The 24999-nt window shown below is 36.8% G+C and overlaps 1 protein-coding gene across 1 annotated transcript in view; it reads left to right on the top strand.

Moving 5' to 3' along the window:
* Positions 1-24999, top strand: part of TEX11 (testis expressed 11) — a 131119-nt gene that overhangs the window by 28228 nt on the left and 77892 nt on the right. The window contains exons 4-7 of the mRNA XM_026451789.1: positions 4203-4305; positions 17777-17901; positions 22624-22709; positions 23551-23607. Of these exons, the coding sequence (XP_026307574.1) occupies positions 4203-4305; positions 17777-17901; positions 22624-22709; positions 23551-23607 (371 nt within the window). The remainder of the gene's footprint in view (positions 1-4202; positions 4306-17776; positions 17902-22623; positions 22710-23550; positions 23608-24999) is intronic.

Below are 24999 nucleotides of genomic sequence, written 5' to 3' on the forward strand. Positions count from 1 at the left end.
TGTGTGTGCTTGAAAGGAATGTGTTTTCTGCAGTTTCTAGGCACTGTGTATGTACATATATGTACAAATGTTCCTTGACTTACAATGGAGTTATATCCTAATAAATTTATCGTAAGTTGAAAATATAGTAAGGTGAAAATGCAGTTAATACTGGCAAAATGGCAGGCATCTACAACTTATGATGGTTTGACTTAATGATATTTTGATTTTATAATGATGTAAAGGCAATATACGTTTAGTAGAAACCATAACCCCATCACTAGTTGTGAGGAGCTCCCAGACTTATGATGTGGTTACATCCTGAAAAACCCGTGGTAAAGTCAAAAAATCATAAGACAGAGACCACCTGTATACATACATGTATAAATTTAGATTGTTTGTTCATTTCGTTTGAATCTTCTGTATCCAAACTCGTATTTTGTGTGCTTACTCTATCACTTACTGAGATGAGGTGCTGGAATGTCCCTTTATGGTTTGAATTGATCTATTTCTTTATTTAATTTTATCATTTTTGATTTATATATTTTAGGCCATACTATTTATACATACAAAATTGGTACTGTAATATATTTGTTTGTTGAAGTTTTATTATTATGAAGTGATCTTTATATCTAGTATTATTTTCTGCCTTAAAGTCATTTTTGTCTGATATTAATATATCCACACTTTGGTTAATATTTTCCAGATAGATCTTCTCTAATCCCTTTACTTTGAACTTTTAATATATTTATATTTTAGGTGTGCCACTTCTAAAGAACATGTAGTTACATATTTTTAATCCGGTCTGACCATTTTTGTTTTTTAACTAGGGCATTTCGTGTTTATACATTTAATACAATATTGGTATATTTGAGTTTAAATCTATAATTTACTTCATGCTTTCTATTTGTCATTTCTTTTTTCTATTTCTTTTTTCTTTTTCTTTTCTTTTTTTTTTTTTTTTTTTTTTTTTGAGACAGAATCTCACTCCATGCCCAGGCTGGAGTGCAGTGGTACAATCTCTGCTCACTGCAACCTCTGCCTCCCATGTTCAAGTGATTCTCATGCCTCAGCCTCCCAAGTATCTGGGATCACAGATGTGTGCCACCACACCCAGCTAATTTTTATATTTTTAGTAAAGATGGGGTTTCACCATGTTGGCCAGGCTAGTCTCAAACTCCTGATCTCAGGGGATCCGCCCGCCTGAGCCTCCCAAACTATTGGGGTTACAGGCATGAGCCACCATGCCTGGCTTCTATTTGTCGTTTCTATCCTGTTTCTTTTTCTCTCCTCACTTGCCTTCTTTGGGATCAATGTTTCTAAATAATAGACTTTACTTGTTACAGCAGTTTTAGGTTTACAGAAAAATTGAGTAGGAAACAGAAAGAGTTTTCATATACTCCCTCACCATTCTTCACATACTCAGTTTCCCCTGTCATTAACATCTCGCACTAGTGTGCTATATATGTTACAATTGATAAGCCAATATTGATATGTTATTTTTAACTAAAGTCCGTATTTTACATTATAGTTTAGTCTTTGTGTTGTACATCATATGTGGTTTGATGAATGTATAAAAACGTGTCTACCATTATAATACCATACAGAATAGTTCAACCTCCGGTGGTTCACCTATTCATCTGTTCCTCCCTCTCATTGAACTAGTGTCAACCACTGATCTTTTTACTGTCTTCATAGTTTTGCCTTTTCCAGAATGTCACATAATTGGAATCATTCAGTGTGTAGCCTTTTCAAATAGGTTTCTTTCACTTAGCAATATGCATTTAAGATTCCTTCATGTCCTTTTATGGGTTTGTAGTTCATTTTTTTTAGTGCTGAATAATATTCCACTATCTGGATATATTAGTTTATACACTCGCCCATGGAAGAACATCTTGGTTGCTTCCAAATTTTGGCAGTTATGAATAAAGCTACTCTAAATATCTTTATGTAGATTTTTGTGTAGACATAAAGTTTTGACACATTTGAATAAATACCAAAGGTGCAACTGCTGGATTGTATGGCAAGAGTGTGTTTAGTTTTGTGGGAAACTGCCAAACTGTCTTCCAAGTTGGCTATACCATTTTTCATTCCCACCAGTGATGAATGAGAGTTCCTGTTGCACCGCATCCTTGCCAGCATTATATGTTGTTAAAGTGTTTTGAATTTTAGTTACTCTAATAGATGTGTAGTGGTGTCTCATTGCTGTTTTAATTTGCAAAACCCTAATGACATAAGATGTTAAGCATCTTTTCATATACTTATTTGACATCTGTATATTTTATTTAGTGAAGTGTTTCTTCATGTCTTTCACCCATTTTATACTTGGGTTGTTTGTTTTCTTATTGTTGAGTTTGAAGAATTCTTCATACATGTTGAATACCAGTCCTTTATTAGATATGTGTTTTGCAAGTATTGTTTCCCAATGTGTGGCTTTTATCATTATTCTCTTAATGATGTCTTTCACAGAGCAGTTTTTAATTTTAAGTTTAATTTACCAGTTTTTTCTTTCATAGATATGGTTTTGGTGTTGTGTCTAAAAAGTCATTGCCAAACCCAAGTTCACCTAAAATTTCTATGTTATCTTCTAAGAGTTTTATAGTTTGGGGTTTTATATTTAGGTTATAATCCATTTTCAGTTAATTTTTGTGAGAGGTTTATGGTCTATGTCTAGATCTACTTTTTTACATGTGGATGTCTAGTTGTTCCAGCACCATTTGTTAAAAATACTATTTTCAGTTTTTTTTTTTTTCATTCCAGTCTTCCCCTTCTACTAGTGTGAAAATTATTTACTGCTTCTAATCTTTTAGTGGCTATCCTAGAAAGTATAGAATCCTTTCTTAACTGTCTTCCATGTTTGTAATCGCTCTGTGCTACACTTTGGCTATTTTATTCTGTTTTATCTTTCAGCCCACTAATTTTCTCTTCACCTGTTTCTAATCTGCTGCTAAACCTGTCTATTATGTTTTAATTTGGGTAATTGGGTTTCTCATTTCAAAAAGCTTCTTTGTTTCAAATCCCCAAGGTCACATTTTATGGTCTCTGTTTCCTACTACTAACTTCACTGATACACAAAGTATTTAATAACTTGTACGGCACAGGCAATAATGAGACAGAATGGATACCATCTAGAAACAACCACTATAACTGCATTAATTTGTACCACTGTGTATCAACTCACATAAATATATTTTGAGCATACATTGTATTTCTTTAGACTTTGAAAGCATAGATGTTTTATAACCAGTTTTTCATAATTCTAGTATCTGCATCTTGAGGGTCTGCTTCTGCTGTCTCTTGTTTCTGCTGTTTATGGTACCTTGTTTACGAGTGTGCTTTGTTATTTTTGTAACGTGTACAACTCATGATTCTTGAAAAATTGTTTATGGAATTATTTTGAAGGCTCTAAGATAAGGTGCTTTCTCCCAGGGAAGATTTACATTTGCTTCTGTAGATGTTTGGGAACTATCCAAACTAAATTCTCAGCTTTAGGTCTTTTAGCTTTCTGTATAATATAGTTTGGGTCAATGAATACATGAATCTCCTAGTATTACACCTCATGGATTGTTTCCCTCCACCCCATTGTGCTGCCTTCTATCCAGCACTAAGGTAATTTTATTTGCAGTTAGTTTTCTAGGAATGTGGGTAGGAGTGGGTTTACTTTTGGCTTTTCCCTGGTCTAGGAGTGTGATCCCTTCGAACTTGATGTCTGTTCCCCTGACCTAGTGATGTCCCTCAAAACGGAAGTTAACATTTGGTTACATTTGCAAATGCTTACCAGATAAAAGTGACTTTACTTTTCTGTTTACCTCTCTGAGACCTCAGTTTTCCTTAGATTTTGCCTTAGTAATTCTTTTACTATCTTTTACTTGGTAGTTCTTTTACTATTCTTTTACTTGGTAATATTTTACTATCTTTTACAGTAAATTCATTACAGTTGTTCTTTTATTCTTTCTGGAAAAAATAAATATATCATCCAACATTTTTGGCTGTTTTCAGCAGGAGAGTTGGTCTGACATATCTAACTTACTCTATTTCCAGAAGTATAACTCACTGTTACATTAGCATTCTAGAAGAGCAGTTCTGCAAATATTTTTCTTAGATTCATTTATTTTCATTGTGAGTATCCCTCAGCCATTTTGACTACCTTATTGATATTAGTAAAATATGGTAAATCCTTCCTTATAGATTTTATTAAAAGGACCCAATGTTTTTCTTTTCAGGCCAAAGAGGCAGTGGCAGAAGCTGAACGATATGATCCTAGAAACATTTTCACTCAATTTTATATATTCAAGATTGCAGTCATAGAGGGCAACTCTGAAAGAGGTATAAATTTTATTTGTAACTTATGTTTGGCTATTAACACAAATAATAAATAATCCTCTTCAACCACAATGGGAAAAGAACATTGTTTTTAAGACAATAGAATTGAATATACGTTCTGTATATGTAAAGATGTATATGTAAAGATGATACAATAATGCAAAAAGAAACTGTGGAAGGTTATATAAAAGTAAAAGAACAGTGGTTACCTATTGAGGGAGTAGGAACTGGGCAAACGCCGGACAAGAATTGGGGGAAAGTCTTATCACTATGTACCTTTTTATACTTTTATTTAAACCAACCTATTCAAAAATTAAATTTAAAAAGCTGTGTGTGGGTGAGGTTATACTAAAAACCCATATCAGTTAAGAATTGTCTTCAAAAAATGAAACTTGGGGTACCTTTTGATTGTTTTCACTTATTTGGAAGGTGATTGGTGAGAGATTTGGCCTTGAAATGAAGTTTCTGTCCACAGAGTGGACAGTGTTGGAATTTCACACATGACCCTCATCCCATTAATGTTGAGGCCTTTCCATTAAGTTAAGCATAGTTTCCTAGCTGGTGTGTCTGCATAGGCACATATATGTTGAATTGGTTATAGATATGCCTTTGCTCAGATATTAATGCCTTTAGCCCTCAGGTAGCTGAACTAATCCTGAAGGAGTCTGAGCTCCAGACTGGTTGCCATTTGTTTGGCAGAAGTTAAGAAGCTTAAATTAATGGATCCAAACAAAACGTATACGAATCCAATTAAGCAACTGTTTATGGACACCTACTAGGTGCAAGGGACTCTATTATTCACTCCATAAGAAAAAAGATCATTTATTTTACATTAAAAAATAAATGTTCCAAAATAGTAAAGTATACCTGTATAATAATTAAGGAATAGTAAATTAGAGGTTAATATTGCTGTCGTGTTCATCATCAAAGTTTTCATTAGAGACTTTTAGGCATTTGTTTTACTTGATATACTATGTTTAATGGCAAAAATATTAGTAAATTTCCTGTTAAATCTTTTGTTTAACATTATTTTTTAAAAATTATTTTACTTTTTAAATACAACATCAGATCAACCCTTTTATTTCTTCTTCAGTTGTCTGTGACCATTTTTTAAAAGTCATGTATATTGAAGATATATGTAATAAATTTATTCTTGCTAGTGTATAGTCATATGAGGTTTATATATGTTAAAAATTATGAGTTGTGATAAGTGCGTACAGTCATGTAACTACCACCACAATGTAGAAAAATATACCTCAGGCCCCTTGACTGTTACTCCTTCTCACCACTTTCAGCCCTGGAAATCAGTGATCTCTTCTATCTCTAGTTTTGTCTTTTCCAGAATGTCATATAAATGAAATCATATAGTATGAATCTTTTTGAGCTTCTTTCACTTAGCTTAATGCATTTGAAACTCACCCATATTGTGTTTATCCACAGTTTGTTCTTTTTTATTGCTATGTGGCATTCCATAGTATGGAAATACCACAGTATGGAAAAATTCATTCACCAGTTGAAGGATATTTGAATGGTTTTCAGGGTTATTTTTTCACCTCTGAGACAAGTTCAAAGTTTTCAGTTTTGACAATTGTGAATAAAGGTGCTATAAAACATCTCTTTACATTTTTTGTGTGATAATAATATTGTTTTTTTGAGATGGGGTCTCGCTTTGTCACCCAGGCTGGAGTGCAGTGGCATGATCTCAGCTCATTGCAATCTCCACCTCCCAGGTTCAAGTGATTCTCCTACCTCTGACTCCTGAGTAGCTGGCACTACAGGTGTGCACCACCAGGCTCAGTTAATTCGATGATAATATTTTATTTCTGTAGGGTAAATATCTATTAGTGGGATTGTGGACTTATATGGTAAATATATGTTTAACTTTATTAGAAACTGCAAAACTGTTTTCTAAAGCAACTATACAATTTCACATGTGAACCAGCTATGTTTAAGAGTTCTAGCTGATCTACATCCTCATCAGCACTTGAAATTGTCCACTTAAAAAAATTTAGCCATTCTGGGAGATTATTAAAAAGTCAAGAAACAACAGATGCTGGTGAGGCTGTAGAGAAATAGGAATGCTTTTACACTGTTGGTGGGAATGTAAATTGTTCAATCATTGCGGAAGACAGCATGGTAATTCTTCAAGGATTTAAAACCAGAAATACTGTTTGACCCAGCAATCCCATTACTGGGTAAATACTCAAAGGAATATAAATCATTCTATTATAAAGATACATGCACACGTATATTCACTGCAGCACTATTCACAATAGCAAAGACATGGAACCAACCCAAATGCTCATCAATGATAGATTGGATAAAGAAAATGTGGTACATACACACCATGGAATACTATGCAGCCATGAAAAGGAATAAGATCATGTCTTTTGCAGGGACATGGATGAAGCTGGAAGCCATCAACCTCAGCAAACTAATGCAGGAACCGAAAACCAAACACCACATGTTCTCACTTATAAGTGGGAGATGAACAATGAGAACACATGGACACAGGAAGGGGAACAACACACAGTGGGGCCTGTTAGGGGTGGGGAGGGGAGGGAGAACATCAGGACAAATAGCTAATGCATGTGGGGCTTAAAATCTAGGTGATGGGTTGACAGGTGCAGCAAACCACCATGGCACACGTATGCCTGTGTAATAAAACTGCACTTTCTGCACATGTATCCTAGAACTTAAAAAATAAAAAAGAACAAAAATTTAGCTATTCTGATAGTGGGTAGTAGTGTTTTGCTGTGGCATTAGCATTTCCCTAATGTTTAATATTTTATATCCAGGTATCTTTTTTGGGGGAGTGTTTATACAAATCTTTTTCCCAGTTTAAGATAGGGTACTTTGTTTTATTATTATTGATTTTTGACAGTTCTTTATATATTCTGGATGCAAGTTGCCTTTTTAAAAAACTTATTTTTTAATTGGCAAATAAAAATTACATATATTGATCATGAACAACATGGTGTTTTAAAGATATGTATACATTGTGGAATGGCTAAATCAAGCTAATTAACATATACATTACCTCATATCCTTTTTTTTTTTTTTTTTTTTTTTGAAGCAAGATCTTACTCTGTCACCCAAGTGGAAATGCAATGGAATGATCACGGCTCATTGCAGCCTTGACCTCCAAGGCTCAAGTGATCCTCCACCTCATCTTTTTTTGTTTTCTGTACAGATGGAGTCTCATTATGTTGCCCAGGCTGGCTTCAAACTCCTGGGCTCAAGCAATCCTCCTGCTTCAGCCTCCCAAAGTGCTAGGATTACAGGCGTGAGCCATCACACCCAACCCTACCTCACATACTTAGCATTTTTTTTGTGGTGAGAACACTTAAACTCTCAGTGATTTTTAAGAATAGAATACATTGTTATGATCTCTAGTCACCATGTTGTACAATAGATCTCTTTAACTTGTTCCTTCTACTCAACTGAAATTCTGTATTCTTTCACCATCTCCCTAATCTCCCTGATGCCTTAGTCCCTGGTAACCACCATTCTACTTTGCTTCTATGACCATTCTACTCTGCTTCTATGGGGTCAACTTTTTTAGATTTCACATATGAGATCATGTGGTATTTATTTTTTTGTGCCTGGCTTATTTCACTTAATATAATGTCTTCAAGGTCCATACATTTTTTTCATACATGACAGGATTTCTTCCTTTTATTGAGGCTGAATAGTATTGCATTGTGTATATATACACACCGCATTTTCTTTACCCGTTTTCCACTGATGAAGAGTTAAGTTGATTCCATAGCATGGCTATTGTGAATAATGCTGCAGTGAATATGGGAGTGTAGGTATCTCTTTGACATATGGATTTCACTTTTTTTTTTTTTTTTTTTTTTTGGATATTCTACCATGTAGTGGGACTGTTGGATCATATGGTAGTTCTATTTTAATTTTTTGAGGAACCTCCATACTACTTTCCATGATGGCTATACTAATTTACATTCCCACCTACAATATGCAAGGGTTCCCTATTCTCCACATCCTTGCCAACACTTATTGTCTTTTGTCTTTTTTATCACAGCCATTCTAGCAGATGTGGGGTGATGTTATCATTGTGGTTTTAATTTGCATTTCTCTGTTGATTCGTGATGTTAGACATTTTTTCATATACCTGTGGACCACTTGCTCATCTCCTTTTGAGAAATGTCTATTCAGGTCATTTACCCATTTTAAAATCAGGTTATTGTTTCCTTCCTATTGAATTGTTTGAGTTTCATATATTTTTGGATGTTAACCCCTTCGCAAATGCCTGGTTTGTAAATATATTCTCCCATTCCATACATTGTGTCTTCACTTTGTTGACAGTTTCTTTTGCTGTGTAGAAGCTTTTTAGTTTGATGTAATCCCATGTGTCTTTACCAACACTATTTGTTGAAGAAACTGTCCTTTTCTCATTGTGTGTTCTTGACACCTATATTGAAAACCAATTGACTGTAAATGTGCAGATTTATTTCTGGGCTCTCTATTTCCTTCCATTGGCCTATGTATCTGTTTTTTGGCCAATACCATGCTGTTTTGATTAGTATAGCTTTGTAGTTTATTTTGACTTCACGTAGTGTGATGCCTTCAGCTTTGTTATTTTTGCTCAAGATTGCTTTAGCTAGTCAGGGTCTTTTTGCTTCCATGGAAACTTCAGTATTTTTTTTAATTAATTTTTGGGGAAAATGTCATTGGAATTTTAATAGGGATTGCATTGAATCTGTAGATTGCCTTGGGTAGTATGGACATTTAACGATATTTTTCCAATCTGTGAACATGGGATATCTTTCCATTTCTTTGTGTTTTCTTCACTTTCTTTCATCAGTGTTTTATAGTTTTTAGTGTACATGTCTTTCACTTCAACATTAAATTTGCTTCCAAATATTTTTGTAGCTATTGTAAATGGAATCATGTTCTTGATATTTTTTTCAGATAGTTTGTTGTTAGTATGTAGAAATGCTACTACTTTGTGTATGTTGATTTTCTATCTTGCTACTTAATTGAATTCACTTATTGGTTCTAAATTTTTTTTCATTGCATCTGTAAGACTTTCTATATATAAGATCATGTTATTTACAAGCAGACAATTTAACACCTTCCTTTCCAACTTAGATGCGTTGTATTTTTCTCATGCCTAATTACTCTGGCTAGGGCTTCCAGTAGTATGTTGAATAGAAGTAGTGAGAGTGGGCATCCATGTCTTCTTCCTTATTTTAGAGGAAACGCTCCCAACTTTTCACCACTGAGTATGATGTTATTTGTCCATTGGTCATATATGGCCTTTATTGTGTTGAGGTACATTCCTTATGTACCTAATTTGTTGAATTTTTTAAAATCATGAAATGATGTTGAATTTTGTGAAATGATTTACATTTTTTGGAAGAATTTGAGAAGGATTGGTATTAGTTCTTCAAACGTTTGGTAAGAGCAGTGATGCCATCAGAACCTAAGCTTTTCTTACATGGAAGATTTTTTGTTATTCATTTAATCTCTTTATTCATTATTTGTTCACATTTTCTATTTTATGATTCAGTCTGGGTTTTATATGTCTAGGAATGTGTCTCTTTCTTCTAGATTATCCAATTTCTTGGTGTATAATTGTTGATAGTAGTCTCATGATTTTTTATATTTCTGTGGTATCAGCTGTAACATCTTCTGTTTCATTCCTTGTTTTATTTGTGCCTTATCTTTTTTTCTTAGTCTAAATAAAAGTTTGTCAATTTTATTTATTTATTTTTTTATTTTTTAATTATTATTATTTTGTTTTTTGAGACAGTCACTGTCCCCCAGGCTGGAATGCAGTGGTGCCATCTCAGCTCACTGCAACCTCCACCTCCCGGGTTCAAGCAGTTCTCCTGCCTCAGCCTCCTGAGTAGCTGGGACTACAGGCACATGCCACCATGCCCAGCTAATTTTTGCATTTTTAGTAGAGATGGAGTTTCACTACATTGGCCAGGCTGGTCTCAAAATTCTGACCTCAAGTGATCCCCCACCTCAGCCTCCCAAAGTGCTGGGATTACAGGCGTGAGCCACCATACCTGGTGATTTTGTTTATCTTTTCAAAAAAACTAACTGTTAGTTTCTAGTAAGACAAGTCTGGATGGCAATGAACTCCCTCAGCTTTTGTTTGGTAAGTCTTTCTCTCTCCTTCATTTCTGAAGGATAGCTTTACTGGGTAAAGTATTAATTGACAGGGTTTTTTCTCTTCAGCACTTTGAATATATCTTCCCACTATTTCATGGCCTATGTTTCTGCTGTGAAGAGCACTGCTAGCTTTATTGGAACTCCTTTATATGTGATATGCTGCTTTTCTATTGCTACTTTCAGGATCCTCTCTTTTATGTTGATTTTTGACAGTTTGATTATAATATGTCTTGGTGTTGTCTTGTTTGGATTGAATCTTATTGGAGACCTATGACCTTCCTGTACCTGTATATTTATCTTTCCCCAGGTTTGGAAAGTTTTCTGTTGCTATTGATTGAAATGTGTTTTCCAGCCCTTCATATCTCTCTTCTCCTTCTTGAACTCCTATAATTCAGATATTTGCCCTTTTGTTGCTGTCACCATACTGTCTTCCACAATGGTTGAAGTACTAATTTACATTCCCACCAACATTGTAAAAGCATTCCTTTTTCTCCACACACAACCTTGCCAGCATCTGTTGTTTTTTGACTATTTAATAGTAGTCTTTCTGACTGGTGTGAAATGGTATCTCATTGTGGTTTTGATTTGCATTTCCCTAATTATCAGTGATGTTGAGCTTTTTTTCATATGTTTGTTGGCCACGTGTATGTCCTCTTTTGAGAATGTCTGTTCATGTCCTTTGCCCACTTTTTAGTGGGTTTTCTTCCTTTTTTTTTTTTTTTTTGAGATGGAGTCTTGCTCTGTCGCCCAGGCTGGAGTGCCGTGGCATGGTCTTGGCTCACTGCAACCTCCGCCTCCTGGATTTACGCCATTTTCCTGCCTCAGCCTCCTGAGTAACTGGAACTTATAGGCGCCTGCCACTATGCTCAGCTAATATTTTGTATTTTTAGTAGAGACGGGGTTTCACCATGTTAGCCAGGATGGTCTCAATCTCCTGACCTCGTGATCCGCCTGCCTTGGCCTCCCAAAGTGCTGGGATTACAGGTGTGAGCCACCACGCCCAGCCTTCTTTTTTTATAATTTGCTTAAGTTCCTTGTAGATGCTGGATATTAGGCCTTTGTCAGGTAGATAGATTGTAAACATTTTCTCCCATTCTATAGTTTATTTGTTCATTCTGATGATGGTTTCTTCTGCTGTGCAACAGCTCTTTAGTCTGGGAAGGCACTTTATTGGCCTATCAAGGAACTATGGGTAGGCTGTTTTGCATGGTTCACAGGTGGGCTGACTCCTGGAGTCTTTTGGCAGCCTGGCCTTGTTCCTAGATTAGCAGCCAGGTGGGCCTGGATGCCTAGGTCCACAGGGTTGGATCTGGAGCCTATATCTACTGAGGTGGACTTCTTGATTGGGTCTGAAGGATTGGGTTTGGAGCCTGTATCCAGTGGGGCTGGCCTGAAGTTTAGGTCCCCATTGGCTGACCAAACACTAAAGTGGGCCTTGAGCCTGAATCTGCAAGAGCCAGCCAGGTACTGGAATGGCCCTTGTGCCTAGGTCCCCTAGGATAGGCCTGGAGCCTGAGTCTGTAGGGGTTGGCCTGGCACTGGGGTGGGCCTCAAGCCTGAGGACTAGGGCAGGCCTCAGTCCTAGGTCAATGGGTGCTGGCCTGGAACCTCGGTTTGTAGGAGTGGTTTTGGAGCCTCAGTCCATGGGGGCTAGCCTGGCACCTGGGTCTACTGGGGTGGTCCTAGACCCTTGGCCTACTGCAGCAGACCTGAACCCTGGGTCTACTGGAGCTTGGGGCCACTGAGACAGTCTTAGAGCCTGGAGCTGGCCTGGTTTTGGGGCAGATGTGGAGTCTCGGGCCATAAGGACTGGCCTGAAACCTGGGATTGTGGGTACTAAATTGCTATTTGGAGACATACTGGCTGGCCTACAGTGTGAGGCTGTGGGGATCTGCCTGGGGCCTGGGTCTGTGGGGATCAGCCTGGAGGATGGGTATGTGTGTGCTAGCCTGGAGGCTTGGTCTGTGAGATCCGACCTGGGTCCTGGAGCTGTGGGAGCTGTCCTGGAACCTGGCTGCATAGGGGAAGTGCTGAAGCCTTGATCCATGGGGAACAGCCCAGCCCTAGGGTGTATTTGAATTGGCTTGGACCCTTGGTCTGCTGGAGCAGACTTGGACCCTGGCTCCACTGGAGTGTGGAGTGACACAAGCAGGCGTGAAGACTGTGTTCATGAGTGCCAGCTTCGTACCTATGGCCAGTGGTACAGACCTGGTACTGGGGCAGGCCTGCAGCCTGGGGCTGTGTGGGCTGACCTAGCTCTGAGGTGGTCTGAAAACCTGGAGTATGCCTGGATCCTGGGGACTGCAGGGGCTGGCCTGGCACTGAGTAGGCCTGGGTCCTATATCTACAAGGACCAGCCTAGAGGCTGGGTCCATGGGTGCTGACTTGATGACTAGGGCTGTGGGGCTGGCCTACTGCTGAGGCAGACCTGAAGCCTGGGGCTATGGGGGATCCAGCTTCCTACTGGCAGCAATCTGGTGCCTGGAACTACTGATGTCAGCCTCGTCCTAGGGATGGAGGCTGCGTCTAAAGCCTGAGTCTGTTAGGACTGCTATGGCACTGGAAGAGGTCCAAAGCCTGGGGATAATGGGTCTGGTCCAGCACTGGGGCCAGTCTGGAGCCTGAATCTGCTGGGGTTGGCCTGGTGATGTGGCAGTCCTAGAGACCAAGTCCTTCGGGCAGGTCTGGAGCTGGGTCTGCAGGATATGACCTGGAGTCTGGGGCCATGGGAGCCTGCCCAGTGATGAGTTTTACTGCCGCCAGCCCATTGTTGTGGTCTGAGGTAAATTCCAGTACTCACTTTCCTCTTCTTCTCCTAAGTGGAGGGTATCTATCTTCATGCTTTATGGCCTGGGGTTGGGGGAGGGGTGACATGGGTATTAAAAAGCTGTTGTTTCTATACTCTTCAGTGCATCTTTTCTATTTCTGTGCCACAGCCAGCTGCTGAAATCTCTCACCTAGTTTTCTTAGCTCTTGTGGAGGTATTTCCATGTGTGGATAGTTGTTCAAATTGATGTTCTAGTGGGGAATGAGCGCTGGAAAGTCCTATTCCACCATCTTGTTGATGTTTAGTGGACACAAGCTCTTTATCAGACATGTATTTTGCAGATTTTTTCTTTTTATTAACACCATCTTTCATGAACAGAAGTTTTAAATTTTGACATAGTCCTATTTATTTTTCTTCTTTTATGGATTGTGCTTTTGGCATTGTATTTGAGAAATCTTTGCCTAGTGCAAGGTGACAGAAAATGTCTCATGTTTTCTTCAAGAAATTTTACAGTTTTAGGTTTACATTTATGTCTATGAATCATTTTTAGTTAATTTTTGTATTTGGCTCAAGGTATGGATTGAAATTTTTTTTTATTTTTTTGCACATGACTATCCAGTTGTTCCAGCATCATTTGTTTAACAAACTATTCTTTCTCGATTGAATTGCCTTTGTGCCTTTATCAGAAATTAGTTGTCATATATGTGTGGATCTCTTTCTGGACTCTATTCCATTCCATTCTTCTATTCATCCATCCTTACACTATTCCCATACTGTCTTTATTAGTGTAACTATGTAATAAATTTGAACTCCAACTTTGTTCTCTTTTCTAATTGTTTTGGATAGCCAAAACAATTCCAAGGCCTTTGTATATCCATATGAATTTTGGAATCATTATTTTAAGTTTTGCATAAATGAATTTTGATTGGGATTACATTGAATCTATAGATCAGCTTTGGGGATAACTGACATTTAACAACATTGCAGAGTCTTCCAAACCATGAGTAACTTACATACCTCCATTTATTTAGGTCTTTAATTTCTCTCAGCAATGTTTTCTACTTTTCATTGTACCTGTCTTGTGCATCTTTTGTCAGATTTATCCCTAAGTACACTATATTTTATGCTATCTTAAATGGCATTTTAAAAAAATTTTGGTTTCCAATTGCTTATATTGGTGATATGTAGAAATAAAAATGATTTCTTGTATATTGATCTTATATCCTACAACTTTGGTAAACTCACTTCTTAGTTGCAGTACAGTACCTTCCCTGTAGATTCCATTAGATTTTATTTTATTTTTGTTTTGTTTTGTTTGTTTGTTTTTGAGACCTGTTCTGTTTCGAGACCTGTTCTGTCGCCCAGGCTGGAGTGTGGTGGCGCGATCTCGGCTCACTGCAATCTCCACCTCCTGGGTTCAAGCGATTCTCATACCTCAGCCTCCCAAGAAACTAGGATTACAGGCATGCACCACCATGCCTGGCTAATTTTTGTGTTTTTAGTAGAAATGGGATTTCACCACGTTGGCCAGGCTGGTCTCGAACTCCTGGCCTCAAGGAATCCTCCCACCTCAGCCTCCTAAAGTGCTGGGATTACAGGCATGAGCTACTGCACCAGCCCCATCAGATTTTCTAAATAGACAATAATGTTGCCTGTGGGTAAAGATCATTTCACTTCTTTTTCAATCTGGGTGCAATTTATTTTTTCTTGCTTTGTTGCTCTTGTTAGATTCTTCAGTAAAATTTGAATAAAACTGATGAGAATGGACATCCTTATCTTTTTCCTGATTTTAGGGGGAAAGCATTCAGTCTTCTACCAGTAAATATGTTAGCTGTAGGTTTTTCACAGATATCCTTTATCAGGTTGAGGGAGTTCCATTTGGTGGTGGGAGGGGTAAGGAATGGATGTTGAATTTGGTTGTATGGTTTTCTGTATCTGTTGAAATGATCAATTTTTTAGAAATTTGTTAATATAGTCAGTTATATTAATTGATTTTCAAATGTTAAACCAATGCTGTATTTCTGGAACAAGCCCCACTTGATCATGATGTATACTCCTTTTTATATAATTTGATTTGCTAATGGTTTGTTTAGAATATGTGTATCTGTGTTCATGAATGAAATTAGTCTGTAGTTTTATATTCCTGTAATGATTTTTGTTTTGCTATCAGGGTAATACTGACTTCATAGGATGAATTGGGAAGTATATTCTTCTTTTCAGTTTTCTGGAAGAGTTTGTGTTGAATTGACAGTATTTCTTCCTCAAACGTTTTTGGTAGATTTCACCAATGAAACCATCTGGGACTGGAGTTTTCTTTATGGAAAGGTTTTTAATTATAAATTAAATGTCTTTAATAGATACAGGGCTATTCAAGTTATCTATTATTTATTGATTTAGCTTTGGTGGTTTGTGTCTTTCAAAAATTTGTTTCCTCTAAGTTGTTGAAATTATGGGCCTAAAGTTGTTCATAATATCCCCCATATTATCCTTTTAACATATGTAAAACTTACAGTGGTGTCACCTTTCTTATTCCTGATATTTGTAATTTATGTCTTCTGTATTTTTCTTCCTGGTCAGTGTAACTAGAGGATCAATCAATGTAGAAGGTCAATTTTATTGATCTTCTCAAAGAACCCAGCTTTTGGTTTTACTAATTTTTCTCTATCAGTTTTTTTTTGTTGTTGTTGTTGTTGTTGTTGGTTTTGGGTTTTTTTGATAGAGTCTCAAAAAAAACAAACACAACTCACTACAGCCTTGGCCTCCCAGGCTCAGTTTATCCTCCTGCCTCATCCTCCCGAGTAGCTGGGACCACAGGTGCATGCCACTACACCTAGCTCATTTTGAAATTTTTTTGTAGAGGTAGGGTCTCACCATGTTGCCCAGGCTGGTCTCAAACTCCAGGGCTCAAACGATCCTCCTACCTTGGCCTCTATTGTTTTTATCTGATTTCTATTTAATTTATTTACATTCTTATCTTTATCATATCCATTCTTCTGCTTTCTTTGAGTTCCATTTGCTCTTCTTTTTCCTATTTCCAAAAGTGAACACTGAGGTCATTGATTTAAGACCTTTATTCTGTTCTATCTAGACAGTTAATGCTACAAATTATCATCTAATTACTGCTTTAGTGACGATACACAAATTTTGATATGTGATGTTTTCATTTTAATTCAGTTCAAAATACTTTCCAATTTAACTTTTGATTCCTTTTTAAACTTGTGGATTAGTTAGATGTGTTACTTATTTTCCAAATATTTGCAGATTTTCCAGAGAGCATTCTTTTGTTGATTTTTAATTTCATTTCATTGTAGTCAAAGATTATACTTTGTATGACTTTAATCCTTTTAAATATATTGAGACTTGTTCTAGGGCCCAGAATATTGTTTTTCTTCGTAAATATTTCATGTGCACTTGAGAGGAATGTACATTTTGCTGGTGTCGGGTTGAGTGTGTTATAAATGTTAGTCATATCAAGTTGATTTAGTGTTAAGTGTACTGAATCCTTGCTGATTTTCTGTGCTATCAGTTATTGAGAGAGGATATTGAAATCTTTGACTATAACTGTGGATTTGTTCATTTCTTCTTGCAGTTCTACCAGGTTTTGCTTCTTATATTTTGAAATTTTATTGGGTGCATAAGCATCTAGAGTTATGTCCTCATGATAAACTGATTCCTTTATTGTCTTGAAATAACCTTTTATTGCCAATAATATTCTTTGCTCTGAAATTCGCTTTATCTGATATTAATATAGCCACTCCAACTTTCTTTTGATTACCTTCACTTTAGTGTATATTATCTCATCCTCTTCTTTCAATCAGTTTTGTTTTTATATTTCAAGTGTATTTCTTGTAGGGGGCATATATTTAAAAGTTGTGTTTTGTTTTGTTTTCAGTCTTACTATCTCTGCCTTTTAATTGGTCATTTGGTCATTTATATTTAGCATAGTTATTGATACACTTAGATTTAAATTTAGCATCTTATTAATTATCTTCTGTTTGTCCCATTTGTTCTTTTTCCTTTTTTCTGCTTTATTTTGGATTAATTGAATTTTTATGTTTACATTTATCTCTCTTTTTGATTATTAATTTGAACAAATATTTATTTGTCTATAGTACACACATTTAACTTGTCGTATTCCACCTTTAAGAATATAATGGGATACAACACACAGCTACTCAATTTTTTATTTTATTCTGTATTATATTTCAAATTATGGATGTACCAAAGTGTGTTTAGCCCATTCATTATGATGGAATTTAGGCTGATTTCATATTTTACTCTTACAAACAATGCTGGAAGAACATCCTTATATATATTTGTTTACTTTTGCAAATATATCCATAAGATAAATTCACAGAAGTGCAGTTGCCCAGTTGGGCATTTTTCTGGTGTTCGAGTCCTCCTTGAAAGTTTATCAACTCACATTACTTTAAGAATATTTTAAAGATATTAATGTTCTTAAAATAAATTCCAAATTCATTGTGGCATAATTAACCATAGATATGTAATTTCTTTTATTAGAGTATATCATTTTGTAATTGTTTTCTTGTTTTTCAGCTTTGCAGGCAATAATTACTTTAGAGAATGTATTAACAGATGAAGAGTCAGAAGATAATGCTCTAGTTGCAGAGAGAGATTCACCTACCACGCTTCTAAGTTTAGCTGCCCAGTTTGCTCTCGAGGTAATTCATATGTATTCATCTACTAGATTTTTATCCCTTTTCCATTTTGAAAGACAATTAATAGAATCATTATCAGTTAGACACAGGAGAGACCTTTACCCTTTGTTTTGCCTCATACTTTCAGGCCAGACTTGGTTGCAGAACTGCTTTATTTCTTCTCATTTCGCTATAATGCAGACTGAAGTAAATGAAACAGTGAGGTAACAGAGTTGTGCTCAAAACAACATAAAAATAAACATAGCAAAACATTAATTTTTAAAAGAAACTCCAAATTCAAAATGCCATACCATGTCAATAAATAGCTATCTATATAGAAACTTATCTTTCTCATCAATCTAAACAAAGTGGTTTAAATTTCTGTGAATCCCTTGAGTTCATAACCACAAAACAATGTTAGTTTAGAAGTGATAAATAATTGTATCCCTGTTTGTTACTTACAGAATTCTGGTTTTATTAATATATTGAATTAGGAAAAGCATAGTAGCATCTGTGGAGCCTTAGATTAGGTTTGAATACTGGCTCTGCCATTTAATATGTGCCTAACTTCTTCAAGTCTTAATTTCATCCTTTGCAAAATAAAGATAATACCTACCTCCAGGATTGTTACGAAGATTGATTAAGATGGCTGAAAATGTGATTTATAAACTGTTAAGTTTATCTTCTTTTTAAAACTACTTTAAATAGGAAAACCATCTTTCTGATCAGAACTACAGTTCCATAATTCTTCCAGCAGCTCTCTTCGGCTTTCTACATCAAATGTATATTTATAAACCTTCCTTTAAAAAGATAATTGCCTTTGGGTTTCCTCTCTTTCATCTTCTTCCCCATTCTTCACAAATACATTCCATATCTGCATCTGCCAAATACTTTTCTTCCTTCAGGAGTTCTATTACCCTACTCATTGACATCAAAATACATATCATTCAAACTGTATTTAGCAACTACTTTGGGCAAGATATTGGGCTAGATGCTAGAAATATGTTCCTCCAGGATCTCACGAGTCAATTTGAACAGACAAGCCATGCATTAGGAAAGTAAGTCTACAGAATATAGAATTCTATGTAAGTATATAGAATAAAGACCAAATAGCTAATGTATATGTTAAAAGTTACCAAAATTCAGAGTAGGAAGAGAGCACTGAGAACCAGAATTGATTTGGAAAGTCTCTACAGTGGAAGGAAACCTTAAGTTGGGCTTTGGAAAGGGTAGCATTTACATAAGTAAGAATGTTTTTTAAAGGAAGGGATGGTATAAACAAGACATGGAGAAAGGAATGTGATTGGCTTGAGAGACACAGTGTTTGGTTAAAGTGATGGAGGGCTTATGTTTCCACCATTCCAGATGTTTTACCTGATGTAATAGTGGCTTTTATTTATTTATTTTTTTTGGACAAAGTCTCACTCTGTCACCCAGGCTGGAGTGCAGTGGCGTAATCTCAGCTCACTGTAGCCTCTGCCCCCCAGGTTCAAGCGATTATTGTGCCTCAGCCTCCCAAGTAACTGGGATTACAGGTGTGTGCCAACCACACCTGGCTGATTTTTGTATTTTTAGTAGAGGCAAGGTTTCACCATGTTGCCCAGGCTGGTCTGGAACTCCTGGCCTTAAGTGATCTGCCCACCTCAGCCTCCCAAAGTGCTGGGATTACAGGCGTGAGCCACTGCGCCCGCCATGACTTCTATTATTATGTTGATGCTATAGGGGAGGAGTATGAGATAAAGTAGAAGTAGCTGTGACAAGATTATATATACATTTTATTCTCTAAACAATAAGAAATATTGATGGTAATTTATGTAAAAGTAGTGCTTTAGGAAAATAATTTGGGTTGTACATGGGGAAATGAATGGGGAGAAATTATACGTAGGACAGAATGGGAGACGGTGATAATAATCCAGTTTTAAAATAATGAGAGTCTAGACAAGGGAGTGAGAGTGGGGTATTAAGCAGGCAAAACATTGCTTTCTCTTCTTTTAAAATAGGCTACCTTATCTTTAAATCCTTTACAAAATTCATTCCCCCACCTCCCAAGAGAAAATGTGGATATTCTAGGTTCTGAAAACTGAAGCAGTCAGGAAGAGGACTTCCACAGATTCCTACTACCACCTCTACTCACATACCAGTGATCACACCACATAGTCTGCCTTCTCAACTGCCACCGTAGATGAGCTATCATGTTCCTTCCTAAAGCCAGTCTCTAAGCTTACACACTTGTTTCTATCACCTCTTGCCTTTTTCTCACTCATTTTGTCAACTTTTTATTCTCTTACTGGTTTATTCCCATCAGCATATGAACATGATTTATCCCATATCAAACAAACAAAAAGGAAGAAAACCTCTTGACCTTCCTTCTCTTACCAACTACTCCCCAATTTCTCTTCTTCCCTTTGTAGTTAAACTCCTCTAAAGATTTGTCTATATTTACTGTCTCCAATTCTCTCTTGAGCTTACTCTAATCAGGCGTTTGCCCCACCACTCTAACAAAACTGCTTTTGTCAAGGTCACCAATGACCTCTGTATTGTAAATTGCAGTGGTTAATTCTCAGTCCTCATTGTATTTGACCTGTCAGCAACATTCAATGCAGTTGATCACTCTTTCCTCCCTGAAACACAGTCAGCTTCCAGGACACCATATTATCCTTATTTTTATCCTACCTCATGAGTCACTCTTTCTTTCTCCTTTGCTAGTTCCTCTTTTCTTCTCAACCATTCTCAGTCTCAAATTCTGAGCTCAGGGGAGAAGGTATTAGGGAGTTGAGAAGAAGGTATAAGGTATTAACTATTCATCCAGGAAAGTAAGAAAGCGAATGACTACAGAAGTGTGATATGCTTGCCAGTAGCACTAAGGCTATTTGATGAAGTTTTAAAATAAAACAAGTAGTTGTATGTATTTTTTTTCTGGCCACATTCAGCTGAATGGATGTAAGCACCAAAATCAGTAGAAAGTTGGACTTAATCAGAGTTGGGGTTTTGCCAGATGAATACAATAAAGCAAAAGAAGGGCAGGAAAATCAAGGAACAAGGGAGTGGTTATAATTAGTCTCCATGGAATTTAAACTGGGTATGCAGTAGAACATCAAGGGGGTGAGGGACAGTGAAAAACTGGCGGCATCAGTGGGTTGGGGGTCTTACTGCAGTTGAAGGATTGCTGGAGTCAGGATAATAGAGGTATCAAGTTGGAAAGGTAAGAGGCGGTAGACAGAAAGTAGAATATGTGAAAGTAAGAACTGGGGTGGAGAACTAGGGGGAGGGAGGGAGACACCTAGGGCACAAAACTTAAGGAGGAACTTATTCTCTAGGTGGTACAAGTAAAGGCTTGGTACTTGTACAACACTGAGAGCCTCCTTAAATTTTTCACCCTAGGTGCTTCCCTCACCTCACCTGCCCCACCCTAGTCCTAGCCCTGACTGAGAGTATGAAATGACTGCAATTGTTAGTAATGACAGTCTAGTGAATGACTATGGGAGTGAACGACTAAGGTAATTGTTAGAGTAAAATTTCAGGAACCAGGAAACCAGAATATTGGGAGGATCCTCTACCTATATATTGAAAATGCCTAAAATATGTTGCGCGTGGTGGCTCACGCCTGTAATCCCAGCACTTTGGGAGGCCGAGGCAGGTGGATCACCTGAGGTCAGGAGTTCGAGACCAGCCTCGCCAACATGGTGAAACCCCCGTCACTAAAAAAACTACAAAAGTTAGTCGGGCATAGTGGCGGACGCCTGTAATCCTAGCTACTCAGGAGGCTGAGGCAGGAGAATCGCTTGAACCCAGGAAGCGGAGGTTGCAGTGAGCCGAAATCATACCATTGCACTCCAGCCTGGGTGACAAGAGCAAGAATCTAACTTTAAAAAAAAAAAAAAAAAAAAAAAGACAGAAAAAAGAAAAAGAAAATGCCAAAAATTAAGACAGGAGCAGTTTTTGGAAAATATAACTGAGCAATAAGTAAGTCACCAAAAAATGAGAAGAAATGACCTGGGAGCTAGTAGGCCACAGCAACAATGAAGGGCAGTGGGTGATATAGTCTGGTTATAGGAAATTCAAAGTTGAGGATTTTAGGGAATAGAATGGGAGAATAATTTTAAAATGGCAATGAAGAGCAAGAAAGACACCTACTCCATCTCCAGGCCTATGGGTAAGCTAGTGAGAGCAAAAACAGCCACCACTTAAGAGGGCTTCAGTGGAAGCAGCATCCTTGGCAGAAACCTAGATTTCCATTAGATCAAGAATGTGGAGGAAACTTTTAGGGAAGAGGTTGCTGGTAGAGGAGATTTTGCTGAGAGTGGACTGAATTTCAGAGAGCGTAGTGGAATGGTTGGAGGAGTGGGGGAGAAATAGAAAAAGAGGACAGAAGAGAGGATATATGGAGACTTTTGGGAATAGAGTGCTGGAAATGAGGGTGACCTGACAATCTGGGGTTCTTTTGTTCACTGCTAATAAGTGGGGGATAAAGAGCACAATAAGATTACTCCTAGTGGACTAAGGGTAGTATTGGCAAGTATTGAGTGTTTGCGAATAGGGAGGATTCGGTTTCTGGGGCTAATGCAAATGTGTTCTGTTTTTGTCAGTTAATTGTATCTTCATTCTACTATCTTGCAGTAGCTTTTTTGAGAATACAAAAGGAACATGTTTAGATATTTGTCTTATCTTTAATGAACAGGAATATAGATAACATTTTGCAGTATCACTTTGAGATGTAATTTAACATATTATATTTGTTCTTTTTAGAATGGACAACAAATTGTGGCAGAAAAAGCTTTGGAATATTTAGCTCAACATTCAGAAGACCAGGAACAAGTTCTTACAGCTGTAAAGTAAGTCACCTACATCCTGTGGAAGAGAAAGTATTTCCTCTGCTCATCTTGCTCTTGATCAATAAACTTTGCCAAAATCGTGCTGTTGAGATCAAGGAAACTTTTGCATAAAATAGCAAAACAGAGGAGGGTGAGGTTGGGACTTGATAATTACTTAATGGTATGACTGAGAAAATGGCACTGTGAGAAATGAGAAACCAGCAGGATTCTAGAGTGGTTCTCCTGTTGGTCAGTTACACTTGAGGCCACATTTCCAAAAGGGAAATGGAGTCACATAAATAAAAGAGTCAGAGGAGTCTTGAGATACTTGCATCCCTTCAGTAAGGTAAATATTTAAAAATCATTCAGGACAGATAGTATTTTTTAAAGCTTTTTAGGTTTTAAAACTTTACCAACTACCTTATTTTGTCAGTTTGCCATTATGCTGCCAGATCCCTTCAAAGAATAGTGATCCCAGTTTGAGACCCAAAGGCCAGTTCCAGTTCCTTTACAGAAAGAAAAATATAAAGACTAATTTACCATACCTGATGTTCTAGCCAGTGTTTTTGAGCAATGATATAAACTGTGGAACCATTTAAGAATTTGTTATAAGCAACGCTTTTGTTTTAAAATTATTTTATTAAATTCCTCTTTCAAAATTATAAAATTGGTATGTTTTCATTGCAACTGTTAAAACAATAATATATATATATATATATATATATATATAATAAGATTAATCTCCCCTTTACCCTCTCTTTTCTCACTTCTCCCTCCCAGAGTAATCAAGGTTGTAACTTGGTATGTATTCATTCACACGTTTCTTCCTAAGAATCACTTCCAATATTACTTTGTCATACAGGTGTTTGCTTCGTGTTGTTCTTCCAAAAATTGCTGAAATGCCGGAATCTGAAGATAAGTGAGTTATTCCAACAAAAATGATGTATTCTCCATTAGATAAATTATAGTAACTTACAATATAAATCGTATATTAAGAGATACTTCGTGTAGTGGGTAAGATCAGTACAGGTTTTGGGGCCAGTCTTCCTGGGTTCATATCCTGGCTCTGCTACTTATCAGATGTGTAACCTTGAGCAAGTTTCTTAACGTCTCTGGCCTTCAGTTTCCCCATCCGTAAAGTGGGAAAAATAATAATACCTATGTCATTGGGTTGCTGTGATGACTCAGTGAGTTAAAACATCTAAAAGGCAAAAGACTTATGTGATCTGCAGAGAAACCAGAGTATAAGTTAATACATGTAAAACACTTAGAGTGTCAGGAACTTAATAAGCCCTCAATAATGTTATCTATGATAGAATTATGATATTGCATCTGTTCCCCCTTTCTTACAGATGACTCAAATATAGACATATCTTTTACTTTTACTTTCCCACAGAACATATAACCTGGATGGCTTGTTGGTTATGATTCTCTATCAGGTCATCTGAGAGTATTCAAATATATTTCTGTGCACAATATCTTTGAAATAAGATATTAAAACTTAACAATTCATTGAAGACTTTGGTCACCAATTTTTCATTCACAAAACCCACTACCTCCTGATTATTTGAAAGAAAACTCTACTCAGAGTGTTGATTAGGGATAACTTTCAGAGAAATATCACCCATCTCTGCATTCTCTTCTTAGACGAAGTCTGTAATAGTTCCTTCTACTTCACCAGAGGCAATATATTTTTTCAAATAAATTCTTTTGGAAATATCTTTGACTGAGATAACATAGGACAGATATTTATAACTGTCATTTTCATAATGCAAATTTTACCCAATTGCATATTATAAGTTTTGCCTTTTCTTTATAGGCTTCATAAATCCATTAGAAGGGAATTCAAACAAACTTAAACAAAACAAAAGATGAAGCAATTGGAATTTTGTATAATGACCAAATATTTGCTGATACTAAGAAATTATTAACTTTTAAACATGATAATTGTAGTGTGGTTGGTTTTTTAAAAGATTGCTTATCTCTTACAGACACATCTTGAAATATGTATGGATGAAATAATATGATGTCTGGAATTTGCTTCAAAATAATATGGGAGAGGAAGAAGTGGGTGGAGGTATCACGGAGATAAGATTGATGATGAGTTAATAATTATTGAAGCTGTGTGATAGGTACATGAGGATTCATTATGCTTGTCTGTTAACATTTGGACATCTTTGAAGTTTTCAACAATAAGAAGCTTTGCAGTCATACTGGCATCCTTCCCCAACTCCTCTTCCTCAGACTCAGCAGAAAAACAGAGGAGTCTATCTAGTGGGGACACTTCCTTAGCCCCACCCCCCAATATTGA

Source organism: Piliocolobus tephrosceles, chromosome 12, assembly GCF_002776525.5.
Source record: "Piliocolobus tephrosceles isolate RC106 chromosome 12, ASM277652v3, whole genome shotgun sequence".
Classification (NCBI taxonomy): domain Eukaryota; kingdom Metazoa; phylum Chordata; class Mammalia; order Primates; family Cercopithecidae; genus Piliocolobus; species Piliocolobus tephrosceles.